Genomic DNA, 18,632 nt, shown 5'->3' with positions numbered 1-18,632 from the left:
AGCATTATTTTTTGTAAATTTAGTCATAAATACAGCATCATTTGAAAAATGCAGACCCTATTGAAATCAAATCATTAAACTGTAAAGGTAACATTAATAATTTGAAAATATGAATGGTTACTAATGGTAGGAGATTGATTCTTTTTTTCTGGTCACTTGTGATATTCATTAATAATTCTAATATAATCCTCAAATTTCCAAACTCCAATCCTCATTCCTGAGGTAAGTTTCCTGAACCGTGGTTTAAGTTTGCAATATGGCTACATGTCTTTATTCAAAGTCAGATTATGCTGTGTTGAAGTTAGCTTCATTTTCAATTACTTATGAATACTTTGAAAATTATCTTAGACTGTATTCTGAAGGACAAAAAGAATATGATTTTTCAATCCAGCTGGTGAAGTGTAGCTAGCTTCCTATGATTTAGAAGCATAAATCAATTAAATTGAAGTCACATAAATTGCTTATAATTTATCTAAGGGAAAATTTTTAAAAATATATTCCTTCAGCACAACTCTATCCATGATAATGTGCATCTTGGTGAAAGTGTATGTACATAACTGATTCGCCATCGCTGGAAACACAGCATTTGTGGCTTGCAATACACAGGCTTGGGCCATGTAAGCAGTCAAACGTTTTTATCCTGCTTCCTCCAGCTGTAACTTATCAAAATTATGCTCTTTGCAAACTGATTTCTCAACTGAAACACGAAGTATTGTGACAAATTTCAACTCCTACTTTAGGAATGGAAAAGAGACACAACTCGGGTTACCAGGATTTCTCGAGTGCTTCCACAATGCTGCTCCGCTCAGGCCGCAAAAAGCCATACAAAGTGCCTCTCCATGGAAGGCAGTCTGTTAAGAGGCAACCTCCGCTGGCAGCTGTGAAACCAGCTTCTGGAAAGTCAGGTAACTCTTTCCTGAGTGACAAGTATGCTTGTAATCTGGGAAAGATGATTACAATCCAAGGCAGAATCCAACCGAACTGAGTATCTGAAACAACCTATCTATAATAAGGTCAAAAATTAAAATACCTGGAGGAACAAAAAAATGAAATCTGCCTTTAAAATAACCAGTACAGAAATAGCAACATTAGATTTTTCACACCACCAAATTCAGACCAGTAATTCTTAAAGTACAGTGATACCTCCCTGACAAAGAGTGAATGACATAGCAGTCCTGCCAACCATTTTATTTTGGGCACTGTACTAGTTCTTGCAATTCTCATTAGAGGTAGAATTCTTACACTATAACTATTATGATGTAATAATTTTTAAAAGGTTGATTATTGTAGTTTTTGTCCAGTTGCTTTTTAGGACAACCCGTCTTTTTTCTGGAAGCCTGATAGCCTTAGTTCCCAGGCCTTTGAAGAAAAGGTCTTTGCCCATGTATGGATCAGCTATGCATGTGCTGAAGGTCCTACACAGGACATGGCAGACCTGCCACTTCTGGAGGGTGTGACTCGGGCTGTCAGGGTGCGCATCATCCATGTCTTTTGCTGACTGTGTGTGCAGAGTTTCTGCTCAACCTAAACAGGATAGAAAGAAAGCTTCTGGGAAACAACTCTATTTTTTTCAAAAAGTCTGCTTACATAAAGATGTTTCAGAGAAGGGACATCAATATAATATGAGTAACAATGTTTTTGCTGAAGCCAAGCATTCCTAGAACATCATGTCACTGCTGACGCCTTTTGATTATCCTATTATTTTACTGTAAAGCAAACCTATTCCAGTAAGACACTGTTCAGCCTAACATAATCAAAGTTGTGCCTTATGGTGTTACTCTGTAGGTGTCTGACACCCAAGTGGCTGGACCTACATCTTTCTGACATCCAGAGCAGCACAACGGTGTTCAGTAGTGATAGGGAACAGTTTCCCTCCCGATAGCTTTTAGCTATGAAGACGTGGGGGTTTTTTCAGTAAGAGAGGTCAGGTCCCAAAAATAAATACTGCTCCCTTAGGTAGCCATATGCACTCTAAAACTCTTGTTTGTACACAGATACAACTTTCAAAGTTGGGAAACAGGCAAGTACTTATCTATGAAATAAAGGAAACTAATCTAGAAACAATATGTTGCAGACATACTTTCCCTACCTCAACTCTTCTTCAGAATAAAAACTTATAACATAACTGTGTTTTCCATATTTCTGTCTGTGTGCAGGCTCTTGTGCACAGCCTTGCCCTGGCTCCCCACAGGGCACTCTCCCCCACTGTAAGACTCCTCATTCACCAGCCAACTGCTCCCTTGTGTTCAAATTCCTCCCATCCCCATTACTCTCTTTCAACACAGCTATCTTCAGGTTGTCCATCATTCCCCTTCTTACACTTATCCCTTGGGCTCTTGGGTTGGAAGCCATTTATTCAAGCTCAAGTTTTTGTGTATGTTAACTCTTCTAAAGGTCCAACATACATCCCTTCTTCTCACTGAGATAGTCTTCTAATCAAAGAAATCTTCACTTTCCTTCTTCACACCATCATCAAGCCCCAAAACCAGTTGCTTAAGCCCACCGTATAATCTCTATGTTGCCTATCTTGTTCATAGTTCATATATACATAGATTATCAAGCAAAGATTGCTATAAAAATAGACTTGATATTTTTATTATGGAATTTTACCATTTTTCTGTTGCTAGTAAAATTAATTACAACTCATTTTTATAGCATTTAGTCTGCGAGAAACACTGAAATGCTATATACTGACTGAAGATTCAAAAACAGTGCATTTTGACATTGATGAAGATGGTCATCATGAAATATCAACGAAGGATTCACAATCCCATGAAGGTAATGTGCTTTTTAATACCAAAACTCACCAACCGTATGTGTAGTACTATAGGATATTTTCTTAATTTAAAAAAAAGGAGATACTATGTGATATTCTTCTGTATGTAAACACAAGCACCACAAACATATTTATGATGATACAGTTAAGACAACAGCATATTAGGAACCAGCTGTAACCTGGATATTTGTGACTTTGAGCTGAAGTGGGTAAAGCCTTCCCCAGATAGCTGGCTACGTGATTCAGGCCAATGTTAGAAAAGCCAGAAACCCCTTGCTATTGACAGCTTTTACTTTCCAATCTCATACATTTCCTATTAGGATCCTTACTTCTGCTGCCAAAGATTTTCAGCCTTCTCTTTGATAGCATTTTAGGCCTTGTATCTCATTAATAACCTTTATTTTCTCAGGTGCATACTCTTTTGCAAAAGATAATGAATTGATCAATACATTTATTAGGCTCAGAGTTCAGACTTCAGTGTACCTGTTCAGAAGTCTAACTGTACGGTCTTCTGGGATCACACGAATTCAGAGACCTGCAGGAAATGAAGTCTGATGCCTGTTGCTGTTACACACTCTTTCTCAGATTACGTTTTAAAACAATTCCTTAAATTGTTTGTGATGTTTTTAAATTCGAAGAATATAACTATCTGATTCCACTTATTTGTTAAATATCTTCTATTTTAGATATTGCATGGTTAAGTGTGTTCACAAGGAATGAACCAGCAGTTACTGGTAAGACATCTGTGGGAATAAAATGTATCATTCTCTTCATTAGAGTCTGGTTTTGAAGAGATGTTTGAGAGGAGGAAAAGTAGTTACTGATATTTTATACATAGACTTGACATTAGAAGTAACATTATACTAGCTTTTCATTTAGGTCAGGTTGCTGGACAAATCTAAAAATGGAAGAGCCTTTCTGTGTTCCATAAGAAGAAATCTGAGAAGTCACAAAATTTGCCTTAGCAAGTTTTGAGTAATGGCTTGGACTGAAGACAAAAGTGTATGAGGAAATAGAATGTATACAAGCTAGAAGATCCACGTTTTTTAAAGAAAATTGTGTGTGCTGTATTCCTGGTGTTTAAGTCTTAGCTAGCAGGAGAGGAGAGCTAAGCTAGCAGGAGAGGAAAAACAAAAAGAAATGCATATGAAGAAAGAGGAGACACATTTTTAGAATTTTCATATTGTAAACATAAGAAATGATTGGAAAATCAAAGATATACTAATTCCAGGCATTCCAGTAAAAGATAAATATATTCCAACTTCACCCATAAAGGGCTGCTGTAATAGATGAGAGCAAATATCCATCTATTCCAGGACGGCACCTCGAACAATGGCCAAATGAGGATTTCTAGGTGACAGTATAACGTCTTGATACCGTGACAAATCCCAATGCTTTGCATTTCAGGGGCACCCCAAGCAAGAAGTGGTTTCTTGTATTTAGTTAATTTCAAAGCATTTCCTTTGCATGGATTTGTAAAATTGTCCCCCAGACTCTGGTAAAGTTTTAGTAACCAGAAAGGCTAGGTAATTCATCCATAGGTCATCACAGAGAGGAATTATCTCATATGAAATAATGGAAAGGTTCCTTACATTCCTTGCCATTCACTGTCTGCCTGATAGACCACTTGTCATGTTTCTCAAAGGTGGTAGGGAAAGTCAGACTCCTTCAAATGTACTCAGACAATATATAACCAAGTTGCAATAGACTCTATAGACAGAGAAGGCCAGGGATAGTTAGGATATAACTCCCTGACATATGCCCCAGGTCAACTGGCTGGACTCCTGAAATCCTACCTTGCCATTCCTACCTTAAGTCAGAACGCTCTTGACTTGGATATGAAATCTGTCTTGTCTGCTGGCATGCCTCTTACGTGCAACAGTTGGACAATTGCAGCTGAGGCAATCTAAACTGATGTCACGAAAACCAATGAAAATGGCAGAATTTTAGACCTTCTACATTCTACTACATTTATCTGAATACATATGTAAACTAAGTAAAATACACTAGGCTGGATCGTGTCTCAAGTTTTAACAAGGATTTATGCCGTTCTCGTATTGTAGCTGGCTCAGACGTGATATTGCATACATTAACTATAAATTCCTTCAGAAGACTTCCACAAAAGCATTACAGTTAGGCTCAGTTAGGGCAACTAAAATCAGGGCCAGGATTAGAGCAGCTAAAATCAGTCAGGTGGGATGAGTATGTCCTGCTGCTTCCAAATATCCTTCAAAGGCTAAAAAATGTCTTTGGTAATATGAAAAAAATCTCCTTATCTGCAACTGTTAATGCATAATTACCTAACCTCTGTAAAATTTTTATTTAGTTGCTGCAGTGACGGGTATCTAGATCAACTGCTACTTTCTTTTATATTTTTTGTCTCAGTACACCTGAGATACTTTTAAAAGCACAAGTGGTATTATTTGAAGTAAATCTTCAAGGCAGTCAGATAGTATCACTGGATAGTTATGAATGTCACAGCTTTGCTCTTGTATGCAATATCAGTTGGTAAAGGGTTCTTTAATTTATTTACTTTTTACTGAGGCCTTGAAGTACCAAAAGGTAATGAATATTGTCAGTTTATCACACTGAGGAGTATCCTATATTGTTGATATACTGTTCCTTCCTGCAGATGAAAATACATATTGTCTCAAAAAGGAGTAAATCCAATGCACCCGGAATTATGATAGTGGAAAGATTTTGACCTAGAAAGCATGCAGAAAATAAAAGGGAAAAAATCCTACATTTTCCATAGTGACCTATAAATAGTCAGATATATTACATAAACATATATATTATATATATATGTGTTAAGTACTAATATATATACCTTTGTTGTTAATATTATATATATTAATGTATAACTGATATTGCATACATTAACTATAAATATATATATTAAAAGTGTATATATGACAAATTTAAAGCACCATAAAGCCATGGACATTAAATGTTTTACAGAAGAGAATGGTATCAAGAGTGATTATATTTGTTTCTACTCCTATGCCTATCAATATAAAGTGAACTTGAATGTTGTCTGCTTACAAAATATTTTCATCTATCTTCCATTTTGCAAAGTGATACACATTTTATTACAATATTCTGCTCTACGTAAAACAGATTCTAAAAATTTGGTGATCCTCACACAGAGATCAAAGCTTAATGAATTTGTCCTATTGTGCAAGGGTAAGAAGCAGCTCTCTCTGAAGGTAAGTTTATTTCCTTTGTAACTTGTGAGTGCTCTTTCTTACTATAGGACGATTTCTTCCACAGACGTTTTCAAATTTATTTTTCTTTACCTACCACCTTCCATGTTTCACAACTTCTGACTACCTCCCTCTATTCTGTCTGGGAAAATATTTAAAGTAGATTGTTGCAAAAATCATTGGGTTATGTAGTTCACTACTGTCACTAGAAGACAATTGGGGATGTTGGGTTCATGTTTCTGTGAAGGCAGATGTGGCTTCTTAACCAGAAAACATGCAGGAAATAAAAGGCAGAAAGAAGCAAGGAATGCTGCCTTGGAAAGAGATGAGTTTAAGATGGGAATTATTTTGTCCTGATCAACCCGAATTGCAAGTGAAGGAATGCAATGAAAAGAAAATACAGCTGCACTTAGTATGCTGTTTTAAACATCTACCATCTGTTGTCAGAGCATTCCTATTTTCTCCAGTCTTATGAAGGCTTGTTTATAGTAAGAAGAGCAGGCAAGGATAGTTTTCCTTATTGGACGGTTATAACCTTTACTAAAAATCTGTCTAAGGCAGAACGTTATGTTGGAATTTACCCTCTAAAAAAAAGGGCAAAGGTCTAAGAAGCTTTGCTTACAAAGGTTATGTTGAGAAAAAGAATAACCCTTCATCTAATGCTGGCCATGCATGGTGGTTTAAATCACCAAATGCATTCTCAAATTAAGTCTTTGATGTTTTTCATTTGTTTTTAATTCACAGATGACTTTCCCTAAAATCTATTTCCTGAAATTATCTGGGGAAATGTGTGTTGCAAGATACATTAATTATATTTATAGCCTATTATCCCACTGGGATTTTCCTCTGTTCTTGAAAGAGCAATTTTTTTTAAAGGATTTTTCTGGTTCAGAGATTACCTTTTCATAAATTAATTCCTTGAAAGGTGTTCCATCAAATCAGAGAAAGAACTGATTGTTGAGCCCTAATTGATTTTACTTCCCAATCATCTATTTTAAAGTACCGGGTTATACCAGATTACATTTCTTGACACGATTAAAAGCAGTTCTTATCTGAACATGAGGCAAGACATATTTAGTGTCTCCCAAGTACGTAAAAACATTGGAAAGAGCATGGACCTTTCCTTTTCCAGCAGAACACAAATAATTTTCTTAATCTCAGTGGGAATTCTGATATGGAAGATGACAAGGCTTCTTATCTATGATAAAGTTTTGGTATTCTGTTACAACATGTTTCAGTCGTGGCTGCATTGCAAAATAGAATCAGGGCATTAAATAGTTTGAAGGACTGTCTTCAGTATTTGCTTTCAACTCAATTAATTTTGCATTGCAAATGGTGAAAGAGGAATATATTCCATAGTGTTTCAAGAACTTATCAACTTATTCACCTTGGATAATTTGAACGTAATCAAAAAAGAGAGTTTTCTTTAGAATTAATACTACATTGGTGGATTAAAAGAGCAAAATATGAAGACAAAATTACCAATCTGGGTGGTTGTAAACACAGGTCTTAAAAGCATCCTGTTCAGAGCCAGAGTATACTTCAGTGGAAAGATGCAACATGAAGACATGCAGCCATGAAGATCCTGACTTCAAACAGGTATAAAACCATAATCAAACAAACAAACAAAAAATGTGTGTATGAGAGAGTGTGTATGCAAACATGTAAAAAAAGTGCAGCTAAATGCATTCTGCTGTTACTCATTAAATGAATAATTGTTTATTTTCCTACTTCACCTGATTTTTAATATTTTCTTCAGAAAAAGGAAAAATAAGAACTTTTCTGTACTTTTGACTTTACTCGTATGTATGAGTACAACCTTCAATCTACAAGCAAAATACCTGACTTTCAATTACAACATGAGAGGTGGAGATGTTTCCTGTATTACTATGCTTATACAAAATGCAGGGAGACAAAAAGTAGGTTTCACCTGGCACAAATTCTTAGACAAGATCTAGAAAATCTGGGTGAGTGTATTAGCAGACCTAGAAGGCTCAGCTTACAAGAGTAATGATGTTTTTAAGAAACAATGAATCTATCAGTCAAAATCTTTTGGGAATGAATAAAACCATAGTAGGTAGGTAGGTAGATAGATAGATAGATAGATAGATAGATAGATAGATAGATAGATAAATATAGTCTAAATAAGAAATTAAAAGTGAGCAGTCTCTAAAGTACTTTCAGACCGAATTCTATATCAGCAGATGATTAGAAATCGGGAGTAATGCATTGTGTATAGAAATACAGGTAGCCAGGTGGTTTCTTAGCACGTTTTTGACCAAAGCTTGATTTTGTTGGCTCTTCTCTAGACAGAAGTGATAAAACATTGTGAACGCAGGAAGGAAACTACCTTAGTCATTCTATAAGATATCTTAGACAGACATTCTAAGCTAGAGAAAGTGAAAAACTAAGGAAATGTAACTAATAATAATTTTTGTTAGTGTTGTAGTCCAGTGGCTTTACTATTTAGTGGGATTGAAAAGACAATCTTCCCAACTTCAGTGATCAAAATTGAAGCTATATGAGATCAGATAGCTTTCAGAACTTCATAATAGCAAATGTGAAACACTGGAAACCTAAAATTCCCAGCCTAATATTTCTAACCTTGCTAACATTTCTCCTAATTCAGAAGGGAATTTTGGTAATTTGAAATTACAAGAAGTTTCTTGTTAGAAGTCGTTCTGAAATGGTCTTTCAAAGGTATGAACTACACTACTATTACTTTTTTTTTAATTATTAGTGAACAAATCTCCTGCATACTGGGCCTGGAAAATCCAAGTGGGTCATTCAGTTTAAGTTTGTGCTCAGGTACTTACTTGTCACAAATATTCCTGGGCTCTACATAGAAAGAGAAAGCAACGAAGCTTAGCAAATTTGTAAGGTAACTTCTAGTCCCCTCCTTGCATGATGTAAAATATCACAGTCATACTGCATTCTTCTAAAATGTATTTAATATGCTTTTTTATAGAAAAAGAGATGCCTTTTTCTGTGGAGCTGTTCATAGGGAAAGAATTAGTGTCTTGATGGCTGCAAGTTTTGGTGGACAGCTGGAAAGAAGAGCTGTAACAGTTGCCTGTAGAGACCTCTTATCATTCCAGGTTTCCAAACAGATAATTGAAAAATCCATTTTGAGAACCCATTCAATTACCTAACAAGACAGATAGTGATCTACTCGTCACAGTTTCTTGCTGATACCTTCAAGGAGAAGAAAAAAAATGTTACTCATTTGTGTGAGGAGAAATCATCAGCCTGCGCTTGAATTATATCCAGTTAGGCCGAGTTAGGAAAATCATAGTCAAGTCTGAATCATGAGGTTTTTCATAAACCTTCTAGAATGAGTGCACTGATCACGAAATAATTTCTGGTGTGGTGAATTAAGCCTTCATTGTTCTTAGGATGAAAAAGTGTGGGAGCAGTTGACTGAGATGGGGAAATATTTCTCATGGCCAATGACAAAGCTATGTGGTGCTGCAATGTGACATTTAGTCTGCTAGCTTTTAACAGTAAGTCTTAAAGACAGGCATTTTTCCTTTTTTGTTGGAAGATTGCCAGTAGAATTACCAGAAATGTGAGAATCTCTGGAGCCTGCTGTTATACCAGCAGGAAGAGTTGCATGTAGTTGTAAATTTCCAATTCTGTAAGCAAGGCTTATGGAGACAGAGTTCACAATCAATATTTATTAAAACATCTTTTATTAATTAGTCTGTTATTATCACAATAAAATAATAACAGCTTGTAACAGCAAATAATAGCTTATAATAACATTCCAATGAAGGATTAAGTCAGGAAGGTAACATAGATCACAACCAATATTTATTGCAACACTATGCTGGTAAGAGTGGAAAACTGTTTGCATCGTACATGCAGTTACTGCCTCATGCAGTGCGTGCACTTGCGGTAGCTCAGCTGGAGCAGCAGCAGAGAGGCCAACCCCAGCAGTTTGCTCAGGAGCAGGCTTACACTTACTATCTAATTGTAATAATTTTAACTCTATAATAGGGCATGCTTATCATAATTAATAATATAATAGAAGCAGATGCAGTTAACCATGCAACAGTATGAATTAAGAGATACGGAACAGTATTTCCCTTCAGCTCCACCACAGAAAAGGTTTTCCCAACTATCTGCCCACCCTGTGTTGACAATGATGGGATGCTTCATCCCCCACACAGGCGCAGAGTGTATGCTACAACTGATATTGCCAAAGCATTTTTCTTGATCTCTTTGGCAGCAGAGTGCAGGCTTCCATGTGGGGGGGTGTCCAATACATCTGGAACCGACTGCCCCAGGGCTGGAAGCATAGCCCTACCATTTGTCAGTACTGGATCAACTGGGAGAAAAAAAAGCACTGACGTGTGTTGGTGCCAGCCAGCAGCCAAGTCCCCACACACCCCTTATGTATAATTCTCCTACTATCCAACGATGTCTCTTTTAGCACAAGTAAGATTACATTTACAAACTTTGTCACTTGATGTAGCCTGCTGTCCTGGTTTAACCCTAGCTGGCAATGAACACCACCGAGCAGCTTGCCCATTCCCCACCCCTGCAGTGGGATGGGGGAAAGAATGAAAAAAACAGAAGTAAAACTCGTGGGCTGAGAAAAAGGCAGTTTAGTAGGACAGAAAAGGAAAGGAAAATAATAATAATAAAAATAATGGAATATACAAAACAAGTGATACACAATACAATTTCTCACCACCCACTGACCAATGCCCAGCCAATCCCCAAGCTGCAGTGTCCCTTGGCCAGCTCCCCCCAGTTTGTATACTGGTCATGATGTCATATGGTATGGAATACCCCTTTGGCTCATTTGGGTCATCTGTCCTTGCTCTGCCCCCTCCCAGCTTCTTGTGCACCCTTAGCCCCCGCTGGCAGGGCAGCACGAGAAGCTGAAAAGTCCTTGACTTAGTATAAACACTGCTTAGCAGCAACTAAAACATCAGTGTGTTATCAGCATTACTCTCATCCTAAATCCAAAACATATTACTGTACGTGCTACTAGGAAGAAAAATAACTTTATTCCAGCCAAAACTGGGACACCTACCCACAGGAAGGTGTTAATCCCAGTCACTTCTGAAAAAAAAAAACCCCAGCACATGGTTATCTCATTGAAATGAGTTTTATTTAGCATTTTTTGTTGACATTAATGGCTTGATTTGTCTGGGAGCTGTCAACTCTGTTGCTACTGTTTCATGCCCTTCTTATCTTCTTGCAGGCTGTCTCATAAATTAGCAGTTTCCTTAGAAGTCTGGACCAAAATTATGCAGCCATATAGTATCAGAGCTGGGCCTGTATCCTTGGGACACAGGCAGCTAAACAGATAGTAGGAGGAGAGAGTACAGGGGGAATAAGTAGTAGAGGGGAGAGTTACCAAGGACAGTTCTTCACATTCTGTCTTTCTACATGTGTGTGTAGGTTTTAATGTTCCTATTTTACCATTTTCATTAATTATGTATGAATTTTGACTATTTTTCTTTTCACTCTTCCAGAAGTGGAAGATTTAGTGATTATATATTGATTGTCAGAGAAGTACACATCTCCCTCAGCACATATCTTGTAGTATCTTGCTTCAGTGTTATTTCTGTTCTGGTTCAACCATAATATTTTACTATTCATGATACATTACCACCCTCAGACCTTTGCAAATGTATACTTAACCCTCTCAGATCTTATTGTGTACTAGTAGCACTCAGTTTTCTCTGGTTCAAACCTTCCTTTCTCTTTCCTTTCTTGGTTGGTATTCCTCCTAAATTTCTTCTTGACTTAACACATTTGCTTAAAGATTACAAAAGTTAACAATTCTATCACTAGATCTTGCTGCTCCTCTTCAAGATGTTGTCCCTTGGTGGATAATGCAGGTTTATTAGGTTATTGTAACTGCACAGTATTTTTTCCCAAACCTTTGACTAGAATTCCCCAGCCTGTATCGACTGAGATCTGAAGGGCTGCAACTCTCAAAGCTCCATTAAGAGCTGTAACAGTTTTTATTCTAGGGTCCTCTCTACTTTGCTGAGCAGCTAGATGAAGGTAAACAAGACAGAGACAGATTAAGTCAGAGATTAGCTATGCAGTCATGAAAGATCTTATCATGGGACTACCTCTTCACTCCAGTTAAATAGGCCGAAACAAATACAATGAAGCTCCAAACAGGCAAAATCTAGCAACTGATGTCCACAGAATTACCTTGGTTCAGAACTTTTGACCTTGTCAGTAATGACAACGCCATGTTTACTGTGCTTGACTGCTGCTGGGGTCAACCCACTACAGTCTTTTTTAGTGCCCAGCATGCAGCTGGTGTTTTTGGCTCCACAAGTTGATTCATCTATTGGAGAGCCAAGGAGTGATCTATGGTTCACTAACCTTTCAGTAGTCCCATACGGGCAGTGTGAAATTCTGATGGAGGGTGCAAGTTAGCAGTGGACTATTCTGGCCTGAACAAAGTCATGCCACCATTGAGTGCTGCTGCATCAGGTGTCCTAGAGCTCCAGTACAAATGGGAGTCAAAAGTGGCAGAGTGTATGCTACAACTGATATTGCCAAAGCATTTTTCTTTGAGAGTGCAGGCTTCCATGTGGGGGGGTGTCCAATACATCTGGAACTGACTGCCCCAGGGCTGGAAGCATAGCCCTACCACTTGTCAGTTCAGGATCAACTGGGAGAAAAACCAGCACTGACGTGTGTTGGTGCCAGCCAGCAGCCAAGTCCCCACACAGCCTCTCATTCGATCCCACTCTGCACCAGTGGGAAAGGGGAGAGAATAGCAAAAGGGAAAGTGAGAAAACTTGTGAGTCAAGATAAAGACAGTATAATACACGTGAAGGTCAGAAAAAAAAACCCAAGTGATGAAGAAGTACTTACTCATTTCCTACCGCAAGCTGACCAATGCCCAGCCAGTCTCTGAGCAACAGCCACCTTGGAAGCAAAAAACGCCCACCCTTCCTCTACGCCAGTCTTTATGGCTGACCATGACATTATGTGGCATGGAGTATGCCTTTGGCCAGTCTGCGACAGCTGTCCCAGCTGTGTCTCTTTCCAGACTCTTGCCCACTCCCAGCTTACTCACTGGGGCAGAGTGGGAAAAAGAGGTCTTGATGCTGTGCATGCACTGCTTAGCAATAGCTAAAACACTGGTGTGTCATCAACCCTGCTTTAGTCACAAATCCAAAGCACCATATAATTAGTTTGTAATACTTTGCAAGGTACATAGCTTCTTTGATGCAATTGAGGTGGCAGCTCAGTTTTACTAGTTTGCATATCACCATTGTATGACTTACGCAGTTTTTGTTCCTGTGCTCATTTCCTTGTTTCATCTGAGATAGAATGTAGATTGTAGTGTGCCCTGTACTCCTTTGTGTAACATGTCACGACAATGTAAAATGATTTGTTCTGTTTCAGCTGGCTCTCATATCCATTCCTTTCTATCTTTTAGATGCTTCCTCGTTTAGAGTGCACAAGTTAAACTTAACCTGGGGTTATGCTCATTGTGCCTTATTAAAGCTGACTTTAAACCATCTTGAGTCTATGTTAAAACTTGGATACTACTCTCTCACATCTTTCTCTGTAGCTCATATCACTGACATATTATTGCGTAAGACAATGTATGTTCCTTTAATCTGCAGAGACAACATTCATAGTATTTTTCTAACATGAGCATATATGTGCTATCCCAAGTGCATTGTGAACCACCTGTCAGACATGAGTATAAAGGTGTATGTTTTGCTCACTAAATGTGAAACCTAACCTGAAAATTTGTTCTTCTTCTAATGCCATGGCAAAGAAACAGTCAGATCTATAACTGAAAACCAGTTATTTTTTTTTCTTGGAACTTGCAAATGATCTCTCAAGCACGCCAGCTGCCATAGGAACTGTCCTCAGGATGAAATTTGTTTGGCAGTAGTCCACCATATTCTCCAGGTTTTCTCATCAGCATTCTTAACAGGCCATTACAGAAAATTATCTATGTCATGATTTCTTGCAGAACACCTTGTTCTTCAACGACCTGCTGCAACTCTCAGCCCTAGTGGTATTTGGATATGCTTCTACTCCCAGCTCCTCTTTCTTCTTCCAGTTACACAATATCATTCCCCAAATCATGTCCCTGTGATGGCTTTCCATCTAATTTTCCATCATTTCATGCAGATACACTAGGTATTTTTAATTTTTGTGTCTTGATCTGCTTTTGCAAGCACCTAATTTTGGCTTCACATTTACTAGATCCCATTGGAATCTGCCTTGCTCTAAGGTGACTTTCTGCATTGTACACATTAATCCATCTCCTTGCTTCTGCAGGTTTTCTTTCTTCTTTTATTTTTTTTTTTTCTGAAGTCGTCAGATTCTCTTATTCCATTTCTATTTCATTATTACCTTCTTGAGTCCCTAGAAGGTAGTTCTTTCCTAAAGACAAATTGCCTTCAACTTTTTAAATAGTATTTTTTAAAACAGAATTTTTGGATTGAAGCTGCAGATACTCTTCTGTTACACTGGCTTGATCAGGACAGAATGTTTTAGCTGCTTCCAATTATAGCTTTGCTGATACGGGAGGTGTATCCTCAGGTTTCTTTCATGTAGTCTGCAATAACAGAAGGATGCGTTTTTTCTGTCCCCTGTTGTCATATGGGCTGAAAGGACACATTCCTCCTTCTGTCGAAAGGTGGTGGTTGCCAATGCTGTAACCTCCAGCATAGCTGGGACCCTTTAATATCCTCCTGCTTTCTCCCCAGCGTTCAGTTTCATTTTAGACATCTCTTTAAGCATTGTGCACACTGGCCAGATTTATAGAACTGTCTTACAGGTAGGATGAGAGTGTTCAAACAGATCACTCAAAAGGGAAGATGAAATAATTTGATTATGATGCATTCATTTACCATCTTGCTCTTCCCCCAAAAATATTACAAATTCTCTGCTCCCTGACAAGAGGCTGCATTGGGGAAACACAAACCTCAACCTTTTATTAGTTAGACTCCTACTATTAGCAGCAGGAAACTATTCACACAGTCTTCTCAGTTACTGCCTCACTCGATGCACACACTCAGGAGCAGGCGCTTGTACCCACACTCCAGGGGTTTCGAGGCAGCTGTGCACATTCACACATGGGGTCCCTCATTTCAGCATGTGTGCTTACATATACTGCTCTGTAGTCTTTGTCCACCTATAGCAGCCACAGCCTTCTTGGATGTGGTGTGGGTTACATGACCCATCATGGGTGCCAGTGTGTGCTGGAAGCCTTGGGCAAGTTCAGCAGCTCCTTGGTACCCTAAGTTTATCAGCTTGTGCGGATTTAACAGGGCTACTAGTCTGCAGGTCTTGTGGTTTCAGAGGCTACCTCTCAGCGCATATTCTTCCTCTCTCTGGCACAGTGTTTTCTGGTAACTATTTCTACATCCTCGCCCTGAGGTGCCTAGTGAGCCCAGACACATCCACACACACAGAGGGACTGTTTTGACCATAGCCATTCCTCCAAAGATGGATCTTAAAAAAAGCATGTTAGAAACTGGAGATGTACAGAAACATCATAGAACCATAGAATCATTCAGGTTGGAAAAGACCTTTGAGATCAAGCCCAACCATCAACCTGCTCTACCAAGTACACCCCTAAACCCTATCTCCAAGCACCACATCTAAACGACCTTTAAACACGTTAAGGCATGGTGACTGAACCACCTCCCCGGGCAGCCCATTCCAATGTCTGACAACCCTTTCAGTGAAAAGATTTCTTCCTACTGTCTAGCCTAAACCTACCCTGGCGCAGCTTTAGTCCGTTCCCTCTTGTTCTATCGTTAATTACCCGTGGGAAGAGACCAGCACCTACTTCTCTACAATGTCCTCTCAGGTAGTTGTAGAGAGCAATAGGGTCTCCCCTCGGTCTCCTTTCCTTAAGACTAAATAGCCCCAGTTCCCTCAGCCACTCTTCATAAGACTTATTCTCTAGGCCTTTCACCAGCTTTGTTGCCCTTCTCTGCGCTCTCTCCAGCACCTCGATGTCTTTCTGGTATTGAGGTGCCCAAAACTGAACACAGTACTCGAGGTGCTGTACTCGAGTACACCAATGCTGAGGACGAGGGACGATCACCTCCCTACTCCTGCTGGCCACACTTTTCCTAATACAAGCCAGGATGCCAAGTTATAGAACAGTTGTTTAAGAGTAATTGGTACTGTAATATTCTAATTTTACTCCAAATGAAGCAAGAAAATCTGTGGATTGACATTTTGTTGCTAGTGGCAGTTGACATGGTAGATCTGTGGCAAGAAAATACGCAGACGAAAATCCTAAATTATCCCAATAACGGGTATACTGCAGAGGAAAACTGTGCTGGTTTTTTTTGTGAAGCAAAGGAATGAAGCAATAGGTCTGGAAATATTCAGTCCTTTGAGGGAGACAGGTATTTTGTTCATAGTTATCACAGAATCTGTCCCAAAATGATTAGTTGTTGCCAAAGATTTAGCTAAAAATTGATAAATATATGTCACTGGAGAAAAGCATTCAAAATATAACAAGCCAGCGATGTACATGAATTTTTGTCACATTAAACCCTATAGAAAGGCTTTAAAAATATAACACATGTTCTTTGTGTATTTTCATAGCTGAGTGAAGATAATCACTTTTTCATCATGCATTACCAAGGAGATTCAGTGCAGTTCCAGTGCTATGAAGATACCAGTTACTACCTGTATGTGAATGACGACTCTCTTGATATTCGCAAGCCGGAAAATGAAGAACCCAATGAGGACAAAAATTTTTACTTTAGGGTGTCGTATTTGCAGGAGAATTAACTTGCCTACCTTCCAGTAGCCTAAGTGTCCATACAACTCATAGAATAAGCTAACAGAAGAGAAGGAACATTGAGATCAACTGATTGCCATTTTGGATTAATTTTTACATTTTTGTAATTTCTTTAGTCATCATTTTGCATGAGTAACATCCTTTATTTCTGTACTTTCAATAGGAAAAGAGAATAGCTATGTTTGAAAAGCATGCTACCTGATCAGTCTCTTTGTGCCTTACCTGCACAATTATGGTTTTAAGGAGCTGAATTCTTCTGGAAGGGGAAAAATACAGGGGATATTTTGAAGACAGGAGAAAAAGAAGGAAGCATACATGGATATGAAATACTAAGCACAGTTAGTTCTGCATGTAGTAAACATTTTACTTTTTAAAAAAATACCTCTTATGAACTCACCTGAAATTGAGAAGAAAACATTTAGAACTTATTAAATGCATATATGCATGTCCTGACTGACTGACTGACTTTGGGAAAGAAGTGGAAAACGTGTCTCAGGTCTAACCAAGACCAAAGGAAGAGTCTGAAGGTTAGACAGAAGATCTCTGTCCCTGTAGCTCCAAGTCAGCCCATAGACTCCATTGTGCAATCTCAGCATCTGTCCAGCATGACGGGTCTCTAAGAAGATGTACACAGAACATCAGACTCACAATGTGCAGGCAGAGGCAGGGAGGCACATTCAACTGATGGGGCATAAGAGATGCCTGTGAATGCCAGGAGAAAACTGCTCTGACATATTGGCTTCATCTCTGAGTCATAGAGGGAAATGCAATCATGTTCAGCTGCAGAGCAGAATGCAGAACAATATCTGAAAAATAATTAAATGTTCAAAATGACTGAATAAAATAAATACTAGATGCTTATGTGGGTTACAGTGGAGGAGCAGTAAGAGTGCCTGCGTTTTAGCAACAGCGTCTGTCAGTGTGAAATGGAAGATGCCGACACTTAAACATCCATAGACCATACCCTGCAAGGCACAAAACGTTTGACATACAAGAGGAGACAAAACAAAACTGTGCGCAGGATCACTAAGTGTTAAACATCTGGTTCTCCACTGCTGTGCATGGAGTCCCACTGTGATTTAGTGGCAATTTTCTTTGATGCAGGTAATTTGGGAGTGTATGTGTATAAATGATAGACATCATGCACCCATTCCAAAAGGTTGTCACTTAGTTGCAGTGGAACACCCTACGAGCTACGCAGCACTTGCAGGAATTGTTCTGTGTAAATATATATAAACAATGCATACCTGAAATAGGAATCTGAATGTCAGTCGATCACAGCAATGCACATTACAATGAGGCTATTATCTATAGTAGACCAAACTTCAGACCTTAAGAGATTTTTTATTTCCCCCCCTACTAGCAGTCTGGAGTTTCACTGCTGGGCTTGTTGTATACTTCAAATAGTGAGAATCATTCTGTTGCTTCCAATGCTGACGGAATAGAAGAGACCTTTCGAGTGTTCCCTAAGTAACACTTACAACTTCCAGATCTGTTAAGAGTTCAGTGAAGTCAGTAGGAAGAAAAAAGTCCCAAACTCTAGGTATTGACTTCAGGATACGTTACACTAGAATTAAATTATTTTAAGACTCTCTATTATGTTGTACGAGAAATCTATTCAGTTATGTATCAAATACAATAATTTCCCTAGCTGATACACTAACACTTCATAGTCAGACATTTATTATTGGTAATGTAATCACCTTACTGAATTACAAAACATGTTGTCTAGATGGTAAGTTGATGAAATGATAACTCATTGTAAAGCTCATACAAAGCATAATAGTGAAATCAGCATTGCTGATGTCAGCAAAAAAGTAATGTTGACCTCAGTGAATTCTGAATATATTTTATGGTTAAATTATGATTA

At 38.5% G+C, this 18,632-nt stretch overlaps 1 protein-coding gene across 1 annotated transcript; it reads left to right on the top strand.

Annotated features, from left to right (window-relative positions):
- The first annotated feature begins 742 nt into the window (after positions 1-742).
- On the top strand, positions 743-16,752 carry LOC147413297 (uncharacterized). The gene is made up of 6 exons (XM_086480359.1): positions 743-905; positions 2,656-2,778; positions 3,463-3,510; positions 5,897-5,985; positions 7,489-7,581; positions 16,564-16,752. Exons 1-6 carry the CDS (start codon positions 743-745, stop codon positions 16,750-16,752), a joined length of 705 nt encoding a protein of 234 aa, XP_086336485.1.
- Positions 16,753-18,632: the final 1,880 nt, after the last annotated feature.

Source organism: Leptosomus discolor, chromosome Z (genome assembly GCF_034619465.1).
Source record: "Leptosomus discolor isolate bLepDis1 chromosome Z, bLepDis1.hap2, whole genome shotgun sequence".
Taxonomy (NCBI): Eukaryota; Metazoa; Chordata; class Aves; order Leptosomiformes; family Leptosomidae; genus Leptosomus; species Leptosomus discolor.
The sequence above is the reverse complement of the archived record's forward strand: the minus strand, read 5'-3'. Positions and strand labels throughout refer to the sequence as shown.

Bases quoted from the DNA above. Each gene is read 5' to 3' on its own strand.
- LOC147413297 (XM_086480359.1), top strand. From the start codon at position 743: ATGGAAAAGAGACACAACTCGGGTTACCAGGATTTCTCGAGTGCTTCC. The intron at 5,986-7,488 runs GTAAGTTTATTT...TTGTAAACACAG, and splicing joins AGAAGCAGCTCTCTCTGAAG to GTCTTAAAAGCATCCTGTTC. The intron at 7,582-16,563 runs GTATAAAACCAT...GTATTTTCATAG, and splicing joins AAGATCCTGACTTCAAACAG to CTGAGTGAAGATAATCACTT.